Raw genomic sequence first — 25,150 nt, 5'->3', positions numbered from 1 at the left:
AAGTCCTTTGGCCAAGTGCAGGAGTAAGTGGTGACATTTAAGGCATCAGTCTGTGCAGTCAAAGCCAAACTGCAGGGTGCAGAGGCTTAGAGATGATGGCTTTGTGCATGGAGAAGTGAAATATCTTAAAGGGTTTGGAGGGGGCACTGGAACTGGTGTGTATTGTGCAGGGCAGCAGTATGGCCAGGAAAAGCATCATAGATTGAAGAGGCCTTTTTCTCCTCTGATGAAAAGTAGCTTTGGTCAGTTTTTCATAATTACACCTTCAGTTTCCTTGTGCCCCAGGGCTCTTTCTGGCAGATGTAGCTGAACTTTATTTAGCCAGTACATGTGGTAACCTAAGTAATACTCATTTTCCTATTGCCTTCAGACTTGCTGAACTGGACAGAGGCCACATTTGATGAGCCATTAATTAAAATTCAGGAAAGACACTGGCAGGGGTTCTTTGGAGCATTCACATATAGCTGCTGCCAGCAAAAATTGTGTTGGACGAGCAGGCTGTGGGATGTATCAGTGCTGGGGCTGTGTGGCCTGGGAGGTGGGCAGATGCACAGCCTGAGCAGTGATCTGCTCTCCCCAGGGACCTCTCATACCTTCAGGCAGAGCTGAGGTAGCAAAAGTAGAGCAGTGCAGAGATGGTAACAAGCAGCATGTCTGTCTGGGGGTGGTGTTGGTTGGAACAGGCAGTATTTTGGGCTGGCCAGATGGATGCTTTTTCTGGGTTCAATAATTACGTAACTATGGGATGTGTCCTGGGACTGTGCAGGGGAGGTTTTTAATTATTCAGATCAAGTTTGCCCAGATCCTCTGAAGTAGAGGGGAAAAAATAGAGGACTCTTGTTATGATTATTTTTAAATTGCTTTGGAAACACACGGCACAGAAGGCGTGTGCTGTGCTAAAATGGGGACAAACACCCTTACTGCTCAGTCAGTACAGGAATGAGGAGTGTTAAATGTCTCTATGAAATGTGTGACTTCCCAGCTGCAGCTGGGGAAAGGTTTCACATCCTGGGAAGAACTAATGACAGGACCTTTGCCTTGCAGATCATCAGAAGATGTGTTACTCTGCACTGGTGCTGGCCATGATGTTCTCCATGGGGGAGCCCCTGCCATATCACCACTATGGTAAGAGTGGCTGTGCTCATGGCAGAGTTGGTGATGGGATGTCTGGGGCATGCTGGCAGACACAGGAAAGGGGCTTCTCCTGATGGCCAAGGGCAGGGACAGCTCAGTGGAAGGCCCAGCAAGAGTAGGGTCTGTTCTTTACCAATAGAGCCTGGTGGCTGAAGCACAGGGCTGAGGTGCCAGATTTGCAAAGAGCAGCACAAATCTGGGTTAGAGCAATGGAGGACTGAATGCCATGCTGCAGGCAACATGGATTTGCCCATCCTTGTGACTAAGTGGAATTTTGTTTTACCTCTGGCCTGTGTGAAAGCACACACCTCTTACTTGCTTTGGAGACTGTCTGCTGATGAGGCTGAGATCCCAGATCCCTACACAAACACCCACTAAGGCTGTCAGCTGCATAATGTGGCCTCTTTCTGGTCTCTCTTCTAGTAGGATAGTGCAGCTCTCTGTAGTTCAGGCTCTTAGGGAAAGTGGAGATGATTAAGGGTATTGTGGTCAATTACAAAGTGCAAATAGTCTCCCTGTTTTATCCTCTGTCCTTTCATTTCAGCCAGAAAGCCCTGCCCACTTCTTCCCACGGCTGTTTTGTATTTGGGAAATTCTGGGCTTAATTTTCCTAGAAATGCAGTAGAGATTTTTATAAATATCTCGTCAGCAGCTTTACCTTAACCCTGGGTAAACCTGTGCAAGATTTAAAGTGGTGCAGCAGAGAATGGAATGAGCCTCTACACCTCCTGTTTTTCTCTCCTTGTGTAACTCTGACAGTTATTTCCTGCAGGTGGACTTATTTGTATGAGCTCCTGAGCTTTCCTAATAGCTGAATTGAAAACTGGGTTATTACTAATGATCTAGGTTATTAGGGGTTTTTTAAAAGAGATTAACTGAACCAGTGGCCAAGAATGCCAATATCTTCCTACCTTGAAGCCTTCATTGGTGGCATTGGTTCTGCAACAGCTAGAGCAGGATTCGGTGTTTTGTTTACTCAAAAAAAAATATTTCCATTTGGGGTACTGAATTTCAGCAATCCCCTGCACTGTGTCTCACACAAAGATGCTTCAGTGGTCTGTCTAGTCCACTTGAAGAGCCCTTCATTCCCCAGAGGCGGACACTAATGGTTTTTAAGAATAAAAGTGGCTTGGATGGTCCCTTGTTGCTTGGTTTATTTTCACTGTGCTGTAAACTCCCCTTTCTCCTTGTGCAGAACATCTCAACTCCCAGTTTGTGCAGTTCCTGCTGGATGTGATTGAGGACGGGCTGCCCTCGGACACCACTGACCAGCTGCCTGACTTATTTGTCAACGTCCTTCTGGCCTTCAATCTCCACATTCCAGGTTGAACTGCTGCTGCTCTGCCTTGGCAGGATTTCAGTGGGCTGGAGTGAGAGTGTGAAAAATGGGGAGGGAGAATCTTACTGGGTCTTGATGGTGCTGTAACCACCAACCAGCTCTCCTAGTCTCTGGCACTACGCTGGGTTTAAATATAGTGCAACACCCTAGAGGGAAAAATGGTCTGAGAGCCCCTGCCCAGCAGCTCTGGGCAGCTCAGTGGATTTGTCACTGGGCTTCCACAGTGCCCAGTCAAAAGAGTTATTGGGGTGTACTGGCAGAGCATGAGTGGGGTTAATTTATAGGCATGGGTGACCTGGGAGAGAAGATGCTTCAGTGGGCATTTCTCAATACTAGCTCACAACAAAAGTCCTCTGCCTTCTGCAAGTCTTGGCAAAGCTTCTACTTCCCTGTCCACACTGTCAGAAGCTCATTCAGTGCCAAGCTGTTGAGGCCAGGCTCTTCAGCATTGGCCTGAGATGTGCTCTCTCCTCTTTGCCCTTGTTTCTCTCCTCCCTGCCCTGCTGAGCTCCGTGAGGACAGACAGCAGATCAGGTCTTTAGGGAAGAGCATCTTCCTTCTCTCTGCCTGCACATTTTGAAGCCTGTTGGAATATTGGAGTGTAGTTCCAGGTCCTGCTAAAAGAGGCCATTCCTTAACCCAGTCTCCTGTTGTTCCAATTGTCTTTAGTTAATTATTTACCCTTGATCTACTTCATGACATTATCCTTGATTTTTTGGAGAGAGGGGAGGATAAAGCAGCAGCAATATGTCCAGTAATTTACCTCTTATTTTGGGTTGTGAGTCATTAAAATGCTTCTAATTTCCTGTGAAAGTTGAGTGCACAGAAACTGATTAAGTATATCTCTGCTGCTTTCATTCATTACCCCTTCCCACACTTACCCATATCCTTGCTGGCTACTGTAATTAGGCAGTAATGCATGACAGGCAGTGTGTTTCTGGGGATTATTGCCCACCTGGGGCATAGCTGAGAGCAGTGACTTGTTCTCTGATGCTAAGAACATGTTAAATGATGTTCACATTGCTTATTGGTGGATTGAATTTTTATCCCTATGTCTTCAAGATTCATCTGTCATGCAGTTCAGTCGTACAGCATTAGTTCAAAACCTCTCCTAAATGCATATTATATTGATGGCCTTCAGGATCCTGAAACACTCTGCAGCCTGTGAAATATTACAGGCCACAGAAATAGCCACACTGAGCTGTTTATGTGATTGAGTGTGCATACTCACACACAAAAGCTCTGCTAGGGTAAATGTATTTTTCAGCTAATCACTCCCAGACCAGGCAGGGGGAGAGTTCCTAGAAGTCTTCAGCCTGTGGCCTTGCACAGTGCTGAGTGCTGGGAAAAACTTTTCTCTTCTGTGTTGCTCCTGGGACCCTTCTTAGGAGAACTCATAAGACTCTAAGTTCCAGAAGGGTACTGCTGGTAGGAAGGAAGAAGGTACCAAAGAATGGAGCCCTTGGCTGCAGAGGGTTGTGAGCAGAGGTAATGTTTGACAACATAAAGCCTTTGCAAGGTATTTTCCCAGTGTTTGGCTGGCAAGTTGGGAACCCACACATGAATCAGATATATGGAGAACCCACCAAATTGCAAGTGTTTCATGTGCTGTTTCCATTTTATTTCCCTTCTCTCTCCCTGCCCACCCACTCTGTGGCCTGAAACTTTTTGTAGCCCTGAAAGACTCTGGTTCCCCAAAGCACCCCAGAGTATTGATGTTAAATAGGGGCCACCCATTGTGTGTTTTTATCACCATGGTCTTCAGGAGAAAAGTGAGAGGCTGAACAGGTTTCTTTTTTAGTTCCAGAACACAGTGTGATCATGACTACAATAAGCAAGCACTCCAACGTGAAGACTTTCACAGAGAAGCTGCTGCTGCTGCTGAACAGAGGAGGTGAGAGTGTGTGTGTGTGTGTGTGGCACTGTTACATGCCTGGCAGGGGGTGCACAGAGATCCTTGGGGATACATGGCCATGCTCCTTACAGGGTAGGATGTCAGGGGTGCAGGTGGCTGAGGAGCTGTCAGCTCAGGCTGTGCTGTGCTGCTTCTTGGTGAGTTTGTGAGGGAGACAGTCTGCATTGCTGAGGATGGAGCTGCACAAGGAATAAGGTAATGGCTAATGGCATCCAGGGACAGAGGAGGGGCTGCCATTTCCATACTTCTGTGTCAGATCAGCTCCATCTCAGAGCATGGACCAGCTGCCATGGGCAAGCTCTTGTCTGGGAGGAAAGCTGGTCCTGGGCCACTTCTGTCCTTGGACAGGCAGAGGACTCAGCGTGTGCTGGCATAGAAACCTCTGCCTGTGCTGGCAAACATCTGCCCTGGGGGACAGATGCAGAGGGAGCTTTTGTCTTCAGAAGCGCTGCTTGGAGTGGAACTTTCCATTTCTGAATTGCCAGCAGAGGGTTAGCCTTGTGTCTGCTTCAGGCATGGAGTGAAATCCAGTGTACTTGTAGAGCTGTTGCAGAGCAGATTGCTGGAACGCTGGAGATCTCTGCAGGAAGAGTGGTGCCAGATCTTTCAGCCTGTGCTGCAGGCCACTATTGTGCTTGCTAATACCTTCTGGAGCACAGGAGCTTTGCTGCCTGAGAGAAATCATTTTGTTGAGCTGCTGGAAATAACCCATCCTGTGATGCATGCAGCTCATCTTACTCTGGCTTTAGTTCTCTTTGGGGCTGCAAATCACTGTCTCCACACTATATCAGCTTGAGGGCAGCAGGCACCTCGGTGCTCTTCTGTCTGGCCTCCTCCCAAAGCCTTTGTTTAGCCCTTTCCCTGCCAGATTCCCTGCAGAGATCACCTTACAGTGAGGAGCTGGGAGAAGAAAAAGGGGGGCCACAACCTAATGAAGATGCTTCTGTTTTGCCCGCCTTCCTGACAACTGCTGGAGGAGCTGCCATGGCCCAGAGCCTCTCTTGGAGTCTGCAGGGATGTGTTTTGCAAGAGAACAGGATGTGGTGGCTCATTTCAACCTGGAAGTGTTTCTTTTCTTGCTTCTGGAACAGTACTAGCCTGGTCTCTGGTGAAAGCTTGTTTTTGGTACAGGCTCTGATGGGCTTTTCAGAGAGGTTATTGGACCCCTCTTAATAAACCAGGGAGAAAATGAGTGGTGGCTGTTGAGCAAAAACAGGAGATACTGAGAGGCAGTGTGCTAATGTGCTCTCACCTGGGATGGTCAGTGAAACATAAACAGTGATTAATGCTCATCGTAATGAGTTTGCTCTCATCTTGGTAGCCTGCAGAGCTGCCATCCTGATTACACATCTTTGAGCACCAAAGCTATCCATGGGCAGGGAGTGGCTGGCAGGGCAGCCTCCTCTCTAAAGGGTCTAATGAGGGGAAGTGCACTGAGGATGGAGCAGAGGGGCAGCAGGGAGCGTGTGGCTCAGCACAGTGTCCCTGCCTCCCCCAGATGATCCAGTTTGCATCTTCAAGCATCAGCCTCAGCCACCACACTCAGTGCTGAAGTTTCTGCAGGATATCTTTGCCAGCAAGGATACAGCCAGCATCTTCTATCACACAGACATGATGGTCCTGATCGACATCCTGGTGCGGCAGATTGCGGATCTCTCCCCCGGAGACAAGGTGCTCACAGTAACTCACAGGCACTGGGGAAGGGAGCACAGTCCCAGAGCAATGGTGTTTGTCCTGGCCCCTCATGGGGGCTGCTGGTGCAGGCAAGAGCAGAGTTCTGGGGTGGGCACAACATTTCTGGGTGCTTAAATCAACCTTGGGAGCTGAGAAGGAAGGGAGGATTTATCCTGCCCAGCACACCAGCATAGCTGAAGAAAGATCTGCCAGGCTTCTGGTGGTCTGCACACTTCTGACCAGGGACCTTTGGGAAGAGAGACCCTCTGTGAGTAGCAGTAGGAGGAATCTCTTTTGTTTGCTGTTGCAAGAGGTGGGGGATGTGCACGTGTTCAAGGCCAGGGGAGGAGCAGCACTCTTGCTGTGGGAAAAGCAGAGTTTTCCATAGTTACTAATGATACTTAAGGAAAGCAGGTGCCTCTGGAGTTGTGCTCTGGTTGATGGTGCAGCAGCAAACAGCTGTTTTCCTGTGCTCATGCTGTCACGGATGCTGGCATACTTGTTTACCTCACTTCAAATCTTTCACTGTGCTCTGTGTTTTGTCTCCCCTCCCACTTGGCAGTTGAGGATGGAGTATCTGTCCCTGATGCATGCCATCATCCGCTCCACGCCCTATCTGCAGCACCAGCACCGCCTCACTGACCTGCAGGGCATCCTGCAGCGCATCCTGGGCGAGGAGGAGGAGGACCAGCAGTGCCAGATGGAGAAACTGATCATCTTGGAGATTTATAAGGAGTTCCCAGAAATCTCTTCTGGTACCAGCTAATGCTCCTCAGCTTGGACTGGAGTCTGATCCACTTGGATGGACTATGTCTTTTGTTGACACTTTGTCCCCATTCCCTCCCAGTACAGCTCATACCTTACATCCCTCTGTGTGAGGCCTAAGGTTGGGACAGTGTTCTCCAGCCCTGTGGAAGCGCCAGTGGCAGAGAGGGTGAGGGGTGCCCCCGGGGCCTGGTGCCTGGGGCAGGGTGGGCGCTGGCACGTGGTTTGCCTGCAAGACTCAGCAGGAGCTATTTGGGCAGCTGGTGTTGGTGGGAAGGGCAGAGAGCTTGTGGGGGCTTAGCAGCCAGCATGGGGGGATGTTTAGCTGCACTGGTGTCCCGAGGTCCTGAAGAGAAAGGCCTTTGCCTTAGAGTATCACTTCTTTTCCATGTGCGTCTCTCTCCCCGCAGTGACCAAGTGGAGTCCGCTGGTGCTTGGAAGAAGCTTTTGTAACATCTGTTTTGTTTCCTGCTGCTAGTGCCAATGTGCTGCAGCCCTGCCAAGGGAAAGTAGCTGCTCGCTGTCTAACGCCTCGTCTAGTGAGCCTTTTGCTCCCTCCTAGCCTTCAGCTTTGCCTCTGGGCAGCAGCCCACCTTGGGTCGTGGAGGTCTTACCCCAGCAGCTGCTTTTCAATCTGCTTTCTATAGTGATGTTTAAATCTGAATTTCTTGCACACTGTGGCAGCCTAGAAGTAAGAGCCACGTGGATGACACTGCCCTTAGGAAGCCCTTGGCTGGACACAGCACAAAGCCGTGTCCTGCCAAGTGAAGCTGCCCCTTGCCACCTCTGTTGCAGCATTGCCTGGAGCAGAGGGGCTGCCCTTGGGCAGGCGCGCTCGGGTCGTGCAGCGCGTGCATTTCCTGCCTTGAGCTTCGTAGTAGCTCTGCCTCGCTGCCCTCCCTGTCCCCTGGCAGCATCAGAGGCAGCGTGAGCCTGGTGTCCAGTAGCTGTTTGTGACTATGCTAATTGTGGGGAACCCTTATTTTTATTTCCTCTAGGTTTCTAGCAAACGGGATTAACCTGCTTCCCTGGTCCAGATAGTCACACACACTAACGTGGGTCTCTTAGATATTTGTGTGCACAGTGTGGTCACTCCCTGTCTCCAGGTCTTCTTTTGCAGTAGCCAGTGTAGGAGCTGTGAAACTGGAAATACTGAGCACTGTATTTACTTTAATTACTTTTTTTTGTTAGCTTGAGGGGATGACACAAGCTCTGCAGGCCTGGACTGGCCACTAGGGCAGTGATGCTTTGAGAAGAGAGGGTGTTGGCCTGGCAGCCAAGGGGGGGCAAGGAAGTCAGCCTGGGAATGCCCAAGCTTAATAACCACCCTAGTAGAGAAACCTATTTTTTCCCTGTAAAAATGTATGAATGTCAAAAGGGATCCTGTATTTTCTTAAACACTAAGTGTAACCTGCAGAAGAATAAAAATGTCTTAAACTGGACTTCTGTGAGTGTAGCCCTGCCTGCCAGTCCTGTTGTGGGGGCACCAAAGCATCAGGAGTGGTTGGATGCCTGCTGCCCACAGAGGCAGAGCAGTAGGTACTGATCTCCAAATGGGGGTAATGCAGTTATTTTCCCTTATTCAGCTTCTTGCCTTGTCTTTTGCTGCCATGTTGCTGGCTGACAAGGAAGGGTGGAGGGCAGCAGCCCTTGCTAGGGGCACAGCCATCATTCCTGGGGCCTGCCCAGCATCGCTGCTCCACATGAAGAGTTTGGCAGAGCTGGACTCACAGTTCACTTCCCACAAGGTACATGCAGCCTCAGCTGGCTCCCAGCAGAGCTGCCCCGGCAGCCAGCCCGGGCAGGGAAGGGTTTAATGGTCTGTACCAAGTGTAATGAATCGTGCTTTGGCTGTGGATGTGTACTCCCAAAGCTCAGCCCGTGCCTGCAGCGCTGGGCTGCTGGGATGGCAGGGGTTCTGCAGGGGAGGATAGCAGGCACGGGGCAGAGCACCAGGTTGGCAGCTGGAAACTGATGTCTGCTCCTGGCTCTGTGCCAAGGGAGCCAGCCAGGCCACGGGCACAGCCCTGCCAGGGCAGGGGTGTAAGTGCCAGGTGCAAGCTGTGCCACTCCAAACATAGGGATGGCATCAAACTCAGCTACCTGCAGAATCAGGGCCAGCACTGTCCCAGCTCCTGCCTCTTTGGCCTGTGTCTCCAAAGTCCCCAGGCATGTGGTCTTGATGGGTGCAGTTTGCACACCTGGCTCAGTTGTGACACAGAAGGGCTGCCAGTGCTCACTGGTGTGTCCCCCAAGGTGGCTCTCCTGTGCCCCATTGCTCTGTGCAGCACATGGTTTCACGTGCCCCTGTGCCAGCCTCGGCTTGCTTCCCAGTGCTGCTGGGGCTTGTTGTTGGCCATGATGTGCTGCTGTGGTGAGATGTTCACCTGGCACTTGCCCTCAGTGACACAGCACAGGCTTTGCTGTGCCAGGCAAACCCAGCAGTGGCAGGACCCGTGGCTTTGTGTGCCAGGAGCCCAGACTGCAGAGCTGGTGGCTCCCATTGGCATCCCCGAGCCATTGCTGTGCATGGGGTTGCTCACCCTGTCCCAGCTGCACAGTAGCGTAGCACCTTCTGCCCCAGCACCCTGCTGCCACCGCAGCCAAGGGCTGGAAGAGCTGGGGGCAGCTGGCTGGGGAGTCCAGCCAGAGAGATGCACCTGCTGCACAGGAGAGGCCTTCACCCATCACAGGGAATCAAACTGCAGCATGTGAACTCACTGTCCCCAGCCTGCTCAGCAGATCCTGCTCTCCATGTAGGTGAGACGCTTGAGATTGTTGGCTGTAATAATGCACAATTAGAGCAGTGTCTCCTTGTATTGGTGTTTTTATTGTGGTGCAACACTGAGGTGTTGGTGGCTGGCGCGGGGGGAGTGACACGTTGCCTGTGACCTGCGCTTCTGCTTTATTGTCTGGAATGATTCAATTACAACTATTTTGTGGCAGTAATACCCTGATAATTTTCTCCTCCTCCCCTGAGCTGTCAGCTGGGTAATTAGAACAAATAAACTTGAAAGCCTTCATTACTTTTAAGAAGTATTGCCTCTCTCCTGATTTGGTTTCCTGATGGCACAGCCCCAGTTTGAGGAGGTGTGATGTATGATCAGCCAGCATGTTCCTGTTGCACGTGAGTGATGAGCTGCTCTGTTTTAAATGAGGTTTCTTGGGTGAGCTGTGTGCAGGGCCAGGGCTGCTCTGGCACTATTCTAACAGCACTGAGAGGGCTTAAGTGGATAATTAAGGGTCTGTAGAGGACAACATATATCCCCCAAGAGCACAGTATGCCCATGGCTGGTATGGCCACAGCCCTGTCAGTGCTGGTGCTCACCACTGTGAGCACCAGGTGTTATGTTGTGGTTCAGGAGTTAATCACAGCAGCTTACCCATCCTAAGGAGCTCATAAATTACCATGTTGGCTTCTCCAGGGGTTAGACATCCACATTCACTGGGTGTCAGCCTTGAGCATTGTCTAAGCACCAGGGGAACTTCTCTGTGGCACATGCTGAGCTGCAACTGGCCCCCACTTTAGGGAATACCTGGTACGTCCTGTCATGTCCTACAACACATGGTCAGCACATGCAACAGGGCAAGGACAAGCCCTGCCTGCTCTGCCCACCCTGTGGCTTCCCCAGTGCTGGCCAGGCCTTGGCTTCTGCAGGTGCTGGGAGGGCCTCTTTGGAGCTAGGATGTGCATGGAGGCACAGTGTGTCCCATGTATGCCCTGCCCTTCCCTGCCCCACCCTAAACTCCCCCCATCTCCCAGATTTGCTCTATTTTCCTCCCTGACATGGTTCTTTCTTCCCTAGCATTTGCCCCAGTGTGCCCTCTCCTTCAGCAGGACGTGGACAAGGATGTCCCTCTACCATGGCATGCGAAACACTAATGAGGACCTAAAGCCTGTTATGAGCTCCAGTGGATTAGGATGAGATATTAGTTGATTGAATCAAACCAACAGCTAAATTATGAGGATGATGCATTAATGAATCACCGTAATGCAAGGGCCTCAAACTGAATTTTCCTCGGAAAAATATAAGGTTGGTTGTTGGTTTTTTTTCATATCGGGGATGCAGGAAGCAAAATCTGCAACTTTCCCCCTGGTGATGGTGCCACACCTTGTGGGTGTTGGCAGCTGGGGTCTGTGTCAGGGAAGAAGAGTGGGATAGCTGAATTTGTACCATGCACTAGGATGCCCATGGGTGGGGAGCTGGGTGGCAGGGGCTGGGCTGGGACACCGCTTGCACCGCCTGGAGGAGGGGGACACAGGAAAGCCCATCCTTGCAGAGATCCCCAACGTGGTGCTGCTGCCTGATGGCCATGGGGGGTGGAAGGGGCCCGTGGGGCTGCCAAGGCACGGCAGCGCCTCCCGCCCGACCTGCCTGCTGGCACTCTGCTGCCTCGCCCTTTGTGCCGCCGGCAGGGCAGCCGTGCCCGCGGGCTCTGCTCGGGCAGGGGGCGCAGCCTGGCCCTGGGGACGCTGGCGGTGGCACGGTCCCGTTCTGGCCCCGGGTGCACCAGCAGAGCCGCAGGGTCGGTGGGCTCAGCAGGTGCGTGCTGTATGCACGGTGTCTCGGTGTCCGCGGGCGCTGCAGCTTTGGCAGGGATGCTCCGGGAGCCGCTCACCCGGGGCCGGGCGGTGCAGCCCCTCGCAAAGACCCGTCCGGCAGCGCTGAGCCCGCGAGTTTGCTCGTGGGCGGCACACGCCGCTCCAGGGCCGGCGGTGGCCTCCCCGCCGTGCCCGGCACGGAGCCGCGCGTTCCGCCCGGAGCGCCCGACACGGCCCGGCCCGGCCGCCCGCGCTCAAGATGGCGGCGCAGGGCGGGCGGGGGCGCGGCGGGGCGGGGCGGCGGGAGCCATGTTGGGGCTGCGGGAGGAGCCGCCACCACCCCCGGCAGCAGCGGCGGCGGCGGCGGGGCAGGGGGCGGCCATCGCCGGCGCGAGCGGGGGCGGCGCCGAGCCCATCGCCGTGCGCCCGGGCCGGGCGGCGGCCGCCGAGGCACCATGGCAGCGGCGGAGGAGCCGGTGGCCGCCCCGAGCCGCTCCTGCTGCCGCCGCCGCCGGGAGCCGCCGCCGCCGCCGCTACTGCTGGTGCTGCTACCGCTCCTGCTGCTCCCTTTGTTCCCCTCCGGGCTGGGGGCCACCGCGCCGCCGCCGCCGGCAGGCTGGGGACCGGCAGCCCGCTGGGGCTGTCCCGCCGCCGTGCCGTGCCGGGCGCCGGCCGTGCCCCCGGGGCTGCCCCCGGCGCCGCGCCGCCGGTCCCCGCCGCGCTGCACGCCCCGCGCCGCCCAGCCGCGCCCGCTGCCCTCGGTCCCGGCGCCGGCCCCGGGGCGGCGGGGCCGGCGCGCAGCACCGAACCGCCACCCGCTGTTCCCCCAGTACAACTACCAGGCGGAGGTGGCGGAGAACCAGCCGGCGGGGACGGCGGTGGTGGCGGTGACGGCCCAGGACCCCGACGGGGGCGAGGCGGGGCGGCTGGTGTACTCCATGGACGCGCTGATGAACAGCCGCTCGCGGGATCTGTTCAGCATTGACCCGCGGGCCGGGCTCATCTCCACCACCCAGGCCCTGGACCGCGAGAGCATGGACCTGCACTATTTCCGAGTGACGGCCACTGACCACGGGGCACCGCGGCTCTCCGCCACCACCATGGTGGCCATCACTGTGGCTGACCGCAACGACCACGACCCCGTCTTCGAGCAGGGCGAGTACCGGGAGACCATCCGGGAGAACGTTGAGGAGGGATACCCCATCCTGCAACTGCGGGCCACCGACGTCGACTCCCTGCCCAACGCCAACATCCGTTACCGCTTTGTCAATGAACGGGCTGCCCATGACATCTTTGAGATTGATCCCCGCTCCGGCCTCATCACCACCAGCGGGCCGGTGGACAGGGAGAAGATGGAGAAGTACTCGCTGGTGGTGGAAGCCAACGACCAGGGCAGGGAGCCAGGACCCCGCTCCGCCACTGTCAAGGTCTACATCACGGTCCTTGATGAGAATGACAACATCCCTCAGTTCAGTGAGAAGCGCTACATTGTCCAAGTGAGGGAGGACATACGGCCCCACACCGAGATCCTGCGTGTCACCGCCACAGACCTGGACAAGGACAACAACGCGCTGGTGCACTACAACATCATCAGCGGGAACAGTAGGGGCCAGTTCTCCATTGACAGTGTCACTGGGGAAATACAGGTGGTGGCCCCCCTGGATTTTGAGGTGGAACGGGAGTACGCCCTGAGGATCCGGGCTCAGGATGCAGGGCGTCCTCCTCTTTCTAACAACACTGGCATGGCGAGCATCCAGGTGGTGGACATCAATGACCATGCCCCCATTTTTGTCAGCACCCCTTTTCAAATCTCTGTCCTGGAGAATGCTCCCCTGGGCCACTCTGTCATCCACATCCAGGCCGTGGATGCAGACTACGGCGAGAACTCCCGCCTGGAGTACAAACTGACAGGGGTGTCGGCTGACACACCCTTTGTGGTGAACAGTGCCACGGGGTGGATCACAGTCAGTGGGCCCTTGGACCGGGAATCGGTCGAGCACTATTTTTTTGGGGTAGAGGCTCATGACCATGGCTCTCCGTCTTTATCCGCCTCGGCCAGCGTCACCATCACTGTCATGGATGTCAACGACAACCGCCCCGAGTTCACCCAGAAGGAATACTTCATCCGCCTGAACGAGGACGCGGCTGTGGGCACCAGCGTCCTCAGTGTCACGGCAGTGGACCGGGACGTGAACAGTGCCATCACGTACCAGATCACAGGGGGCAACACACGGAACCGCTTCTCCATCAGCACGCAGGGAGGGCTGGGGCTCATCACTCTGTCTCTGCCGCTGGACTACAAGCAGGAGAGGCGCTATGTGCTCACGGTGACGGCCTCTGACCGCACCCTGCGTGACAACTGCCACGTTCACATCAACATCACCGATGCCAACACGCACCGGCCTGTGTTCCAGAGTGCCCACTACTCCGTGAGCATCAACGAGGACCGGCCTGTGGGCAGCACCGTGGTGGTGATCAGTGCCACGGACGATGACGTGGGGGAGAACGCCCGCATCACCTACTACCTGGAAGACAATGTCCCTCAATTCCGTATTGACCCAGACTCTGGGGCCATCACCCTCCAGGCACAACTGGACTATGAGGACCAGGTCACCTATACATTGGCTATCACTGCCAAGGACAATGGGATCCCCCAGAAGGCAGACACCACGTATGTTGAAATCATGGTGAATGACGTTAATGACAATGCCCCCCAGTTTGTTAGCCCTCTTTACCAGGGCGTGATCTCTGAGGATGCACCTCCCTTCACCAGCGTGCTCCAGATCTCTGCCACCGACCGGGATGCCCACACCAACGGGCGAGTGCAGTACACCTTCCAGAATGGGGAGGACGGGGATGGAGACTTCACCATAGAGCCCACCTCGGGCATCATTCGCACCGTGCGCAGGCTGGACCGCGAGAGCGTTCCTGTCTACGAACTGACTGCCTACGCTGTGGACAGGGGCATCCCCCCTCAGCGAACTCCCGTCCACATCCAGGTCACCGTTCAGGATGTGAATGACAATGCTCCTGTCTTTCCTGCTGAAGAGTTTGAGGTCCTGGTGAAGGAGAACAGCATTGTAGGCTCTGTGGTGGCCCAAATCACAGCTGTTGACCCGGATGAGGGACCCAATGCCCAGATTATGTACCAAATTGTGGAAGGCAACATCCCCGAGATATTCCAGATGGACATTTTTTCTGGGGAGCTCACAGCCTTGATAGACTTGGATTATGAGACAAAATCCGAATATGTGATTGTAGTGCAGGCCACCTCTGCCCCTCTGGTCAGCAGAGCTACAGTCCACATCAAACTCCTTGACCAGAATGACAACAGCCCTGTTCTGAAGAACTTCCAAATCCTGTTCAATAACTACGTGTCAAATAAATCCAACACCTTCCCCTCAGGGGTCATAGGGAAGGTCCCAGCGTATGACCCAGATGCATCTGACCACCTCTTCTACTCCTTTGAGCGGGGAAATGAGCTGCACTTGTTGATTGTAAATCAGTCGAGCGGGGAGCTGAGGCTGAGCCGCAAGCTGGACAACAACCGTCCGCTTGTGGCCTCCATGCTGGTGACTGTCACAGGTAGGGAGTGCAAATCATTGAATCTTTGGTACAGTACCTTTGGGGGGCTCTGCGAGGTCCCTCTGGGGCAGCCCATTGTGCATTGGGGGTGGGGACTGCTAACAAGGTTTGGACTGGGGGTCCATTCCAGACAGAGGGTTCTAGTGGAGTGGTGTGAGGAGTGGCATGGGAGGCAGGCTGCTGAGCAGTGCTCCGTAAAGGGGGCAAGGCTGGAAATGGTCTGCAAGAACAAAGCATCGTTACTGAGCTGTGAGATCACTTCTGGCTGCTAGTGAGGCACCTTTGGAGGTGTTGTAGCCAGCCAGACTGTGTGTGTCCCATGGGGTGCTGGCCCATGAAAGAGGCAGTTCCCAGGATGGCCAGGCTGCTGGCGCAGGGGCTGGTACACTGCCTTGCTCCCAAGCCCAGGTGGCTCTTCCCTCTGCCGGGACTGAGTGCTTCCCTGGCTCTGCACAGGAGGGAGGGACTGAGCTCATTGCAGAAGGAGCCCTCTTAAACACCCATCTGCCCGCAGCAAACAGTTCAGTCCGGACTCTGGCTGTGGCACCTGCCAGCACTTGCTTTGCAGGGTGGCTTCTGAAGCCTAGTACCACCTTTCTGCAGCCAACTCAGTGTTTAGGGGACAGCTGTGATAAACCTGAGTGCAGTGCCTGGAACTCTTGCATAGTGTTTTGTGTTGGGGTGTCCAAATGCAGATGCTAGCTGTAGCTAGGGGTGGCTTTGTGGGGTGTCGGGTGCCCTCTAGCCATCTGAGCTCAGGACAAAGATGGACCATGGGCAAGCAGGGTTTGGACCTGGAGCTCCCAGAGCCTGAGCTTTGCCTTCACCGCTAGCCTTTCTTAGCATGATCTGAAATGGAGGCATCTGTCCATTGCTGAACCATGGAGTGGCTGCAGGAGGGAGGGCAAGAACCCTCTCTGGAGGGGCCAGGAATTGACACTGAATTGCCAGGAGTGCCTGGGGAGCCGTGCTCTAAATTGTGATGCTCCCCTGACCATCGGCTACCAGCTGCCTTCCCTTTTAGCTCTCTCAGTCTGGCTTATTCTGTGAGAGGAGGATTTCTTTCAAAAGATGGAGTGAGGGCTCTAAAAGGAGACCTGTCCAAGGCAATCCTGCATGAGCAGCAGCAGCCTGGCAGTGGGCTGGGGCTCTGTGGGGGTAATTGTAGCCGCAGGGCTGGCTGAGAGCGGCTGCAGCCCCTTGCTGGAGGTGGGGGTGGTTTTGACCTTTCCAGCTTCTGCCCCAGTATGTTTATGCAAGCCCTGCCTCCTCACACACTTAACCCTGCACAAAGGCAGGAGACAATCACATCCTGGAGTCCTGTATGAGCCGCCTCGTGGCAAGGGGGCCCTTGCAATTAGAATGTCGTCATCTTCCAGCGGGAAGGGAGAATGGGAGAGGTGTGCTCAAGGAGGGGAGAAGATGGAAGGGGAAGAGCTGTTCTGGCGAGGGAAGTGAGATGCTGGGAAATGAGCCTTTTGTTGGCTTTTATATTGGCTGTGAGGTGGAGGTCTAGTTTGGTTTTTCAGCCTTTGTTGTTGGAAGCCCCCCGCCCAGCTGGCAGCTCCGCGGCCCCGTGCTGTCGCTGTGTGCAGAGCAGGGTGGGTGTGCAGAGCTGGCAGCCAGGACAGTCAGCCCTGGCTGCATTGTCTGCCCCAGACACTGCCTGACAGAGCACCTCCCTGCTGCTGGGAGACAGCAGGAGCAGCTACGTGGGTGCCCCAAGGGTCAGCATCCTAGGAGGCCACTGAATCCCTGCCTTAATGGTGCATTTCAGGGAGGCTGAATCCCCCTAAAACACAGGGCAAGGGGCCATTTTGCCTGCCTGTGAGCTGTGTGTATTCTTAGCTCAGCCCCTTGTAGGAGGCAGAAGACTTGGGCCATCACAAACCAGTGCCTTTCCAGCAGGGCTGATAGCCTCAAAACTGACCTCAGCTTCTCACAGGACACTTCTGGCTGCTAAAATCTGCTCTTGGCTGCTGAGGATGCAGGACAGTGGGATGGAGGGGCTGTCCATGGCCAGCAGCACTCTGAAATCGGGGCAGTGTGAGAGACTGACAACATGTTGACTTCAAACCATTTCAGACTGGTTTCTCTGGGCTTGGTGGCAAGTGTGGAGGCTCAGGTGTAGGAGAATGGCATTCATCTTCTGTGCTGGGTGAAGGTAGCCTGATTTACTTTCAAGATCTCTTAACTGGTAAAATATTATCAAAATGTTGAGAGGTCTGGCAAAGCCCTTCAGCAGCAGTGAGGAATGTTCACTATACTGATACCCAGCTCTTTCCTGGCTTCTCTGTCTGGAAGTGTTTTAGTGTTCCTCACCTGCAAACATGAAAGTCACCCTGTCTGTCCCCAGAGCACCCTTGGGTGCACTTCTGGGGTGGCCATTTCACTCAGAATAGTGGCTTTTGCTCTCTTGGACACTGTTGCTGCCACTCAGCAGAAGAGGGCATGGAGCTCTTCTTTAGCTTCGTTGCTTTTAAAGCTGGTAATTGTCATTCTTGGAATTGCAAACACAATGGCTCACTGCTGCCCAGCACAAGGGTTAGAGCCCCTTGTCCCTTTTCCTTGCTTCATTCCCTGTAGCTGTGTTTCTAGGACTCCTCACTCTGCTGCATGAATATTCACCAGGCACCAGCTCTGCAGCCACAGGATTTAATCAGAAAGGCTGAGCATTCGTGATTAAAATGCCTCCCATGGGGGGTCAGTGCCTCCAGCCAGCTTTGGGCTTTCTTCTGGTAGCTTTATTTTTTTTTCTTTCCCCATTTGCAGCGGGTCATTCTCTTAACCATCTGCTTCCCTCTGCTTGGAGGGGGGAGGCAGCCTTGGGTGTGATGCTGAGGTGGGACAGTGTTAGAGGAGGGTTTACTGAGGAGGCCTGTGGGGCCAGGCCTGGCTCCACATTGCTCTGGGGAACTGGGAAAGGGATGCTTGGCTGTCCTGCCTTGGGCTGGGTGATGCCAAAGACATCAGGTACCCCCCAACTCACTTTCTCCCCAGGCACAGGCTCCTTGCTCCTGTGAGGCATTACTGGCCTCCAGCCTGCCTCAGGATGCCCTCAGCATCGTGTGAGCCAAGGCTTAATAGCAGCCATAAATCAGGCAGAAATCTGCTGGGCTCTGAGCAGCCCCTGGGGAGAGCAAGAGCTGTCCCCAGGCCTTGTGGCTGCTTCTGGGTGAGCTGGGAGCTGGAGAGGAGAGGGGAGGGAGCTCATGCTTGCCTTGACCAGAGAGCCAACTGAGAGGAGGGGACAAAAGGAGAGGAGAGGGGAGAGAGCTGGGACACGACCCAGCTGTGTGGAGAAGGGAGCTGGTGTCAAAGTGATGGCATCACCAGGTGGCTCCTCAGGGAGAGCTGCCAGGCTGGTGGTGGCTTGGGGAGCATCTTATGCCCAGTGTGACTTGTGGCTTTCCTCACACTCCTGCCGCCCAGGGTCGGGGTGGTCTCAGCAGCCCATGAGCCTCTTGCAGAGAGAATGTGCCTTGGGGAATGGAGGTGGTGATGCCAGTTCCTTGCCCTGAGCCCTGACAGATCTGGATACCCTGGCATGTCCAATCAGATGCTGAGTGGAGCTATGTTGTTGCTGCTGCTCATGCTGCCCTCTGTGCCAGAGCAGGCAGGGTGTTTTCACACACAGACAGGTGCTTTCTCACCTTGCTTCCATTTGGGCTGGGAGCAGTTTGACTTCAGAGAGAAGCAGCCCCCCTTTCCTGCAGGAGATTAGCTCCTGGGTGACTGCACTGGCACTGGCTCCCCCAGCCTGGAGCCAGCCTTATCTCCAGAGCACCAGTCCCTGTGTGCAGGCTGCTGCTTGCACAGGAATTTGCAGGGTCACTAGAAAGCTTTCACCTTCTGAAGAGTAGAGAGAGGTGAAAGAAAGAGAGATGTTTCAATTTGTAAATCCTCCTGCACTGCAAACTTCAAACAGGGCTGGGGGAAATCAAAAGGCTTTGCAGCACAGCAGCCAAGGGAAGAGAGGAACAGTGAAGGCAGCTTTGTATGTGAGGCTTGGAGCTGGGGCATGGATGAGTGATACCTGATCCTGGTCAGGGATGGGGCTGGCTGGGGTGCCAGGAATCCTGCTGCTCCTCCTTGCACTGGGTTGGAGCAGGTGAAGCACAGAGGGGAGGTTACAGCAGGGCTTGGCATCCAGGATTAGTCATGGCGGTCACTGTTGAGATGTGCTGATGTAACTGTTGTGTTGGTATGATGATGGAGAGCCAGTTTTCCAAGGAGATGTGGGGGTTTAAGGCTCTCAGGTGAATGTGGGGTGGGAGGTGGGAAAAACAGGTGGCAGCTGTGTGCTGCTAATGCCCATGGGGCACCAGCACTGGGGTGCTGGCAATGGGCTGGAAGGTGAATTGCTCCGTTTCAAGAGCAGTGAGGTTCTTGATGAGTCCCATTGAACATTTCTGGGGCCACCAAGGTTGGCAGAGTCTTGCCTTGCCATGCTGAAGTCTGGGTCTGCCTGCTGGAGCCTGTGCTGGAGCCCAGAAGGAGGGGACCAGGTGATAGGAGGCATTCTCCTGGGGGTCAGCAGACAGGCTTCTCCCAGCCAAAGCTGCTATCAGAGGTGTCTGGGGTATCCTGGGGTGTCAGGATCCACTGGGTCTCTGAGAGCTGGGTAGGTGGGGTGGGGCAGGGGCCCATGATCACAGATCTGCCAGGATGGAAGCTGCAGCACTGCCCGTTTGGGCTGTGCTGTGGTGCCCCTGCAGCCTGAGCCGCTGGCCGGGAGTGCAGCCGATGTGCCGTGGGTGAGCTGCTGCTGCTGCTGCTGCTGGCCAAGGTGCTGAGAGAGGAGACAGGCGTGCTCCGAGTGTCCCTGCACGCTGCCCTGCTCCTGCCTGCGAGATTGCTCATGTGGTGCGCGATCCCAAAGGGAAGGAGTTTGTTTCCAAGGAAAATAGAGATTAAAGAGAATTAAACAAACCAGAGATGGGCTGAGACAGGAAGAGATGCAGAGCAGATGGTGAGAAGGGGGGAAGCAGGGAGACCAGCACAAAAGCTCGGGAGAGCCTGGAGGAGAGAGGAAGGAAATGGCAGGAGAAGAGCACAGGAAAAGGCAGCATGGGGAAAGCAGGCAAGGCACAGCAGGGAAGCAAAACACCCCAGGCCCTGGCATCAGCTCCTGTGTTTGCCAAACCTCCTGCTGGGACTTCCTTCTGTTCCTGAGCACCTTTGTTCCTCAGAGCTCAGTTTGCTGCCGAGATCCAGGACAAGGAGAAAACCTGAGAGTTCTTTCAGTGGAGAGCCTGATGGGGGGGAGAAGGTGCAGCCACACCGGCCACTGCCCCTCCATCCCAGGTGGCTCCCTACGAGCCCCTGGGGCTGTGGCTCCAAGCTTCCTTACCCAGGAGTCAAACAGTGGGGCGCAGGGCTCTGCCCTGGGCTGGGAGGGAGGAGACCTCCAAGAGCAGGCAGAGACCTGCAGCATGTTCCTGTTGCCTCCCACAGACGGGATCCACAGCGTGACAGCTCAGTGCGTCCTGCGCGTGATCATCATCACGGAGGACATGCTGGCCAACAGCATCACCGTGCGCCTGCAGAACATGTGGCAGGAGAGGTTCCTCTCCCCGCTGCTCTCCACCTTCCTGGAAGGAGTGGCCACCGTGCTTGCGACGCCCAAGGAGGACATCTTCATCTTCAACATCCAGAACGACACGGACGTGGGGGGCACGGTGCTCAACGTCAGCTTCTCAGCGCTGGCGCCCTGGGGCGGGCGCTACTTCAGCTCGGAGGAGCTGCAGGAGCAGCTGTACATGAAGCGCATGGTGCTGACAGGCACCTCCATGCTGGAGGTGCTGCCCTTTGACGACAATGTGTGCCTGCGGGAGCCCTGCCAGAACTACATGAAGTGCATCTCCGTGCTCAAGTTCGACAGCTCGGCGCCCTTCATCGCCTCCCGCTCCACCCTGTTCCGGCCCATCCACCCCATCGCCGGCCTGCGCTGCCGCTGCCCCCAGGGCTTCACCGGGGACTACTGCGAGACAGAGATCAACCTGTGCTACTCCAACCCCTGCCTCAACGGGGGCATCTGCACCCGCAGGGAGGGGGGGTACACCTGCGTCTGCCGCCAGCACTTCAGCGGTGAGTGCGGGGCTGGGCCCTGGGGGAGGGCTGGGAGCGACCCTTGGCACTGCTGTCACCATGGCAGGTGCTCTTCCCACCAGGGCAGTGGGTGTCACAGCCTCTCTGTGCCTGCAGAGTCCAGCTCTGCTCCCAGCTCTGTGTTTCCATGGTGCTGCATGTGCAGGGCTGAGGTTGCCATAGAAATCTGTCTGGTAGGGAGTTAGCATGGAGGACTCTTGGGGACCCTGGCCACCCCTTGTCACAGAGCAGGAGGACTAAGCTAGACTAGGCTAGGCTGGGGCACAGGAGGCTTCTTGGCTGTCCCCCATGCTAGGGGGGTGATGGGCTCTGGGACGATTGGAGTCCGTCTGTGGTTTCAGCCTGTGCCAGTGTTCAGCTGGTCTGGCAGAGGTGTGGAGCCACACTGGCCCCATGTGCAGTGGTTGAGCTGCAACACACCCAGAACAGAAGGGGAGGCTGGGCCCAGGTGCCCCACCAGGCAGGATCTGATCCAGGCAGATCTGGTCCTGGCTGGGGGGGCTGGCAGGGGAATCCACAGTCCAGCTAGAGTCTGGTTGCCACAAGTTCCCAACAGGCTGTGGAGAACTGGCAACTGGGGGATGAGGGGAGGTGGCCTCTGGCTACTGAGGAGGGAACCCCTGCCTTGCTCTCGCTGTCAGGAGGGAGCATGGCAGCAGATGGCTGCCTGGAGCTCTTCTCTAGGTGGCTCCTGGTGAGATAAGCAGAGTCAGTGGTAATTAACCTCCAGCATTTGAAACGTGAACAGTCATTAGCAGAAGGGTTAATGAGCTCATTTGCCTGTCACTTCATGCTGTCTCCTCATCCTCCTTCTGTATCACAGAGCAAGTAATGGGAGCAGGGCCTGGGGCGTAGGACTTCAGCTGAGTGGTTCCCTGGGTTCTGTGGGAGTAGCACAGGAAAAGGGGCTGACAGGTGCACTGCACTGCACTGTTGAGCTGGTGTGGGGCATCCCTGTTACCCATGCCAGCAAGGTGCCAGGGTATTTGTTGTTCTCCATGTGGTTCCCACTTGCATGCAGTGTTTGGAAGCTCCCGGTGCCATGGTGGTATTTCTATAGCTATTGACAGGAACTCGGTGGCACTGGGCTGTCCCCACACCCCAGAGACAGGACTGAGATGCCTGTCCCGGGTTTGTGTGGTGGCAGGGCCCAAGAGGCACTCTCAGCATTACCAGGACTTCCCTGGCTTGCTTCTCCATTCTTAGGACTGTGCAGCCCAGCTGTGGCCAGTGCCCTCCTGTCACATTCCCATGCTGATTCGGATCCAAAGTTGTCCCTTCAGCCAGACTTGGCATCACATCCAGCCCGGTGGCTCGTGCTGGGCTGGCAGTGCTTGCTAGCTGACTGGCTCCTGTGGGGGACACCTGGGTAACACTTGGGGTGTCCTATCCTTCCCCGGCCCCCAGCTGCTCCATAGACTCCTTCCCTCAGCTACCCTGTCCCGAATCCAGGCTGAAGTCTGCATTCCCAGGACAAGGAGCCCGTGGGTGGCTGCTGTGTGTGGTCCCAGCCTGTGGCCTTGCCCCTGCAGGGGAGCACTGTGAGGTGGACAGCCGTGCGGGGCGCTGCGTGCCCGGCGTGTGCCACAACGGCGGCACCTGCACCGACGGCGCCGACGGCGGCTTCCGCTGCCAGTGCCCGGCGGGCGGCTTCGAGGCGCCCTTCTGCCACGTGTCCACGCGCTCCTTCCCACCGCGATCCTTCATCATGTTCCGGGGCCTGCGCCAGCGCTTCCACCTCACCCTCGCCCTCTCGTGAGTGCTCTCTCTCTCTCTCTCTCTCTCTCTCTCTCTCCTCCACTGCACAGCAGCGTCCTCAGTTCACCTGGCCCTGCTCTGGTGGCTCTTGTGCACTGACCTCCAGCACGCTGGGCCAGTCTGGGGGCTGCCTGATACTCTCCACACCCCTGTGTCACTGGCTTTGCTCCTCCATGGGGCTGCCATGGCACCTTTGGCCAAAGGGCTCTGAATCTGCACTGGCATCAGCTCATGCCTTCCGTCAGTGCTGCCACCAGCTCTCTACCTCCATGCCAGGCCCCCGTGCTCAGGTCTTACTGTCCCTGTGCTGGGATGCTGGTGCATGCCACAGGAGACAGGGGATCCCCACGTGCTCCTTGCACACACCCTGCTCTCCTTCCTACCCTGCCCCAGGTTCAGCACTGTGGAGCCCGGCGGCCTCCTGCTCTACAATGGGCGTTTGAATGAGAGGCACGACTTCCTGGCAGTGGAGATCATCCAGGGGCAGGTCCAGCTGAAATACTCCACAGGTACTCTTGGCCCTGCCTGCTGTGGGATTTGTGTCACGGGAGCTGAGAGAAGGCCTGTGCTGAGTGGGAGGAGAAGAGTGCTGCCCTGGATGGAACCTGTGCTAAGGGAAGCAGGGTTAGGAGGTATTGGTGAGCATCAGTGGATAGCGCAGGAGATGAGATGATCAGGACTCTCCCTGGGCTTAGGAGTGCAGTTTGTGAACACAAACCAGGACAAACCCTTTTGGTGTCTCTGCCGCCGTTCTGTCCTGTTGTGTCACTGTGAGCTTCACAAGTCCATCAGCAGCACAGTGGGTTTGGTGCCTCAGGAAGGGTGGGAACACCTGAAGGCTGTCTGGCTCCCCTGAGGCTGCCATCATCCCTGTCTCCTCAGGAGAGTCCAGCACGGTGGTGAGCCCCTACCTGCCGGGGGGTGTGAGTGATGGGCAGTGGCACACGCTGCAGCTCCGCTACTACAACAAGGTATGTGTGCCCCAACTGGCCCCAGCGCTCATGGCTCTCTCTCCCCACAAGTGAGCAGCTCTGGCTCTCCTGTTTTCTGCCTCTGTCCCATGCCAGGGGCTCTGCAGAGAAGGTAGAGCAGGTTGTCAGCCCTTGGGGATGGATGCAATGGAGCAGACAGCTGGGTGCAGGACAGATTGACACCCAGGACCTCACTTGGAGGCTGCAGGAATGTGCTGCACGCAGCGTCCTTGTCCATGTCCCTCTCTGGTGCTGCTTGCTGGGCTTGGCTGGACGTTTCCCTCCTGCATTATTCACACCTCCAGGAGCACAGCTGAGCCTGGGCTACTCAGGCCTTTCCTTACTGCTGTGTGAACCCTTGGGTGCTTGGGTCTGGGGCATGTGTGCTGCTGACAGCCTTCATTTGCTTTCAGCCCAAGGTCAGCACCCTGGGGGTGGTGCAGGGCCCCTCCAAGGACAAGGTGGCCATCTTGACAATAGATGAATGTGATGCTTCAGTGGCCCTGCAGTTTGGCAGCGAGATTGGAAACTATTCCTGTGCTGCAGAAGGTGTGCAGACCAGCTCAAAAAAGTGAGTTCCTTGGAACTGCTGTGGTGGGGAGGGTGGATCCCTGTGGAGCCAGGCCGTCATGTGCAGGACCTTGGCTGTGTGTGCCTGTCCCTGAGGAGGTGCTTCCAGCCCTGTGCACTGGGGAGCTCACTGAGGTGAGGTCACTGTACCTCTTAAAGCCCTGGGCTTCTGATCCTGCAGGTCCCTGGACCTCACAGGTCCCTTGCTCCTTGGAGGGGTTCCCAACCTGCCAGAAAACTTCCCCATCACTCACCGGGACTTTGTGGGATGCATGCGAGACCTCTTCATCGACAGCAAGCGCATTGACCTGGCCTCCTACATTGCCAACAACGGAACTGCTGCAGGTACCAGTGCCTCTGCTCCTGCCAGCCCTCCCAGGGAATGCATTCTGCTTCTCACACAGCACTGCTGCTGGGCTGTAACAGCATCGTGGCACCACAGCTGGAGTTGAGCAGATTCTCACTGGCGAACAAGGCCTTCAAGTCCCCCTAAATGATCCAATGCCCACCTCAGCTAATGTTCTGGGAATGTCCCCTGATCCCAAGTGCAGAGCCTGTTGAGCTGGCTGATCTGGGAGATGCTAGATCATCAGTCCAGCTCTACAGTATCATTGTTCTGGGATAAGGAGCACCGACAGCCTTAACCCTTATCCCTGAGCAGGCAGGATCTGGGTGGAGACACTGAACAGCAGGGCTTGCCCCTCTGACAGCCTGGGGAAGGGCCAGCAGGCAGCAGTGTCTTTCCTTTTGGCTGGGGGGAGCTGGTGAGCTGGTTGAGGCTGATA

The 25,150-nt window shown here is 55.8% G+C and overlaps 2 protein-coding genes across 7 annotated transcripts in view; both read left to right on the top strand.

Annotated features, from left to right (window-relative positions):
- The window catches only part of NCKIPSD (NCK interacting protein with SH3 domain), a 50,039-nt gene extending 41,770 nt beyond the window's left edge, over positions 1–8,269 (top strand). Inside the window, exons 9-13 of the mRNA XM_071439687.1 lie at positions 1,045–1,125; positions 2,330–2,458; positions 4,275–4,367; positions 5,887–6,059; positions 6,625–8,269. Of these exons, the coding sequence (XP_071295788.1) occupies positions 1,045–1,125; positions 2,330–2,458; positions 4,275–4,367; positions 5,887–6,059; positions 6,625–6,828 (680 nt within the window). The 3' untranslated portion in view covers positions 6,829–8,269. The remainder of the gene's footprint in view (positions 1–1,044; positions 1,126–2,329; positions 2,459–4,274; positions 4,368–5,886; positions 6,060–6,624) is intronic.
- Positions 8,270–11,743: 3,474 nt separating this feature from the next.
- CELSR3 (cadherin EGF LAG seven-pass G-type receptor 3) overlaps positions 11,744–25,150 on the top strand; it is a 31,328-nt gene continuing 17,921 nt past the window's right edge. For 3 of the 6 annotated variants that reach the window (XM_071439684.1, XM_071439685.1, XM_071439683.1), the window contains exons 1-7: positions 11,753–14,955; positions 20,413–21,045; positions 22,599–22,821; positions 23,218–23,333; positions 23,707–23,795; positions 24,209–24,366; positions 24,547–24,710. In XM_071439684.1, coding sequence (XP_071295785.1) covers positions 11,826–14,955; positions 20,413–21,045; positions 22,599–22,821; positions 23,218–23,333; positions 23,707–23,795; positions 24,209–24,366; positions 24,547–24,710 — 4,513 coding nt within the window. In that variant the 5' untranslated portion in view covers positions 11,753–11,825. Of the gene's footprint in view, positions 14,956–20,412; positions 21,046–22,598; positions 22,822–23,217; positions 23,334–23,706; positions 23,796–24,208; positions 24,367–24,546; positions 24,711–25,150 lie in introns of all 6 variants that reach the window. The other 3 variants (XR_011681170.1, XR_011681168.1, XR_011681169.1) reach the window with 2 other exon arrangements.

Source organism: Agelaius tricolor, unplaced genomic scaffold (assembly GCF_023055355.1).
Source record: "Agelaius tricolor isolate 1412-34295 unplaced genomic scaffold, bAgeTri1.0.p SCAF_14, whole genome shotgun sequence".
Taxonomy (NCBI): domain Eukaryota; kingdom Metazoa; phylum Chordata; class Aves; order Passeriformes; family Icteridae; genus Agelaius; species Agelaius tricolor.
The sequence above is the reverse complement of the archived record's forward strand: the minus strand, read 5'-3'. Positions and strand labels throughout refer to the sequence as shown.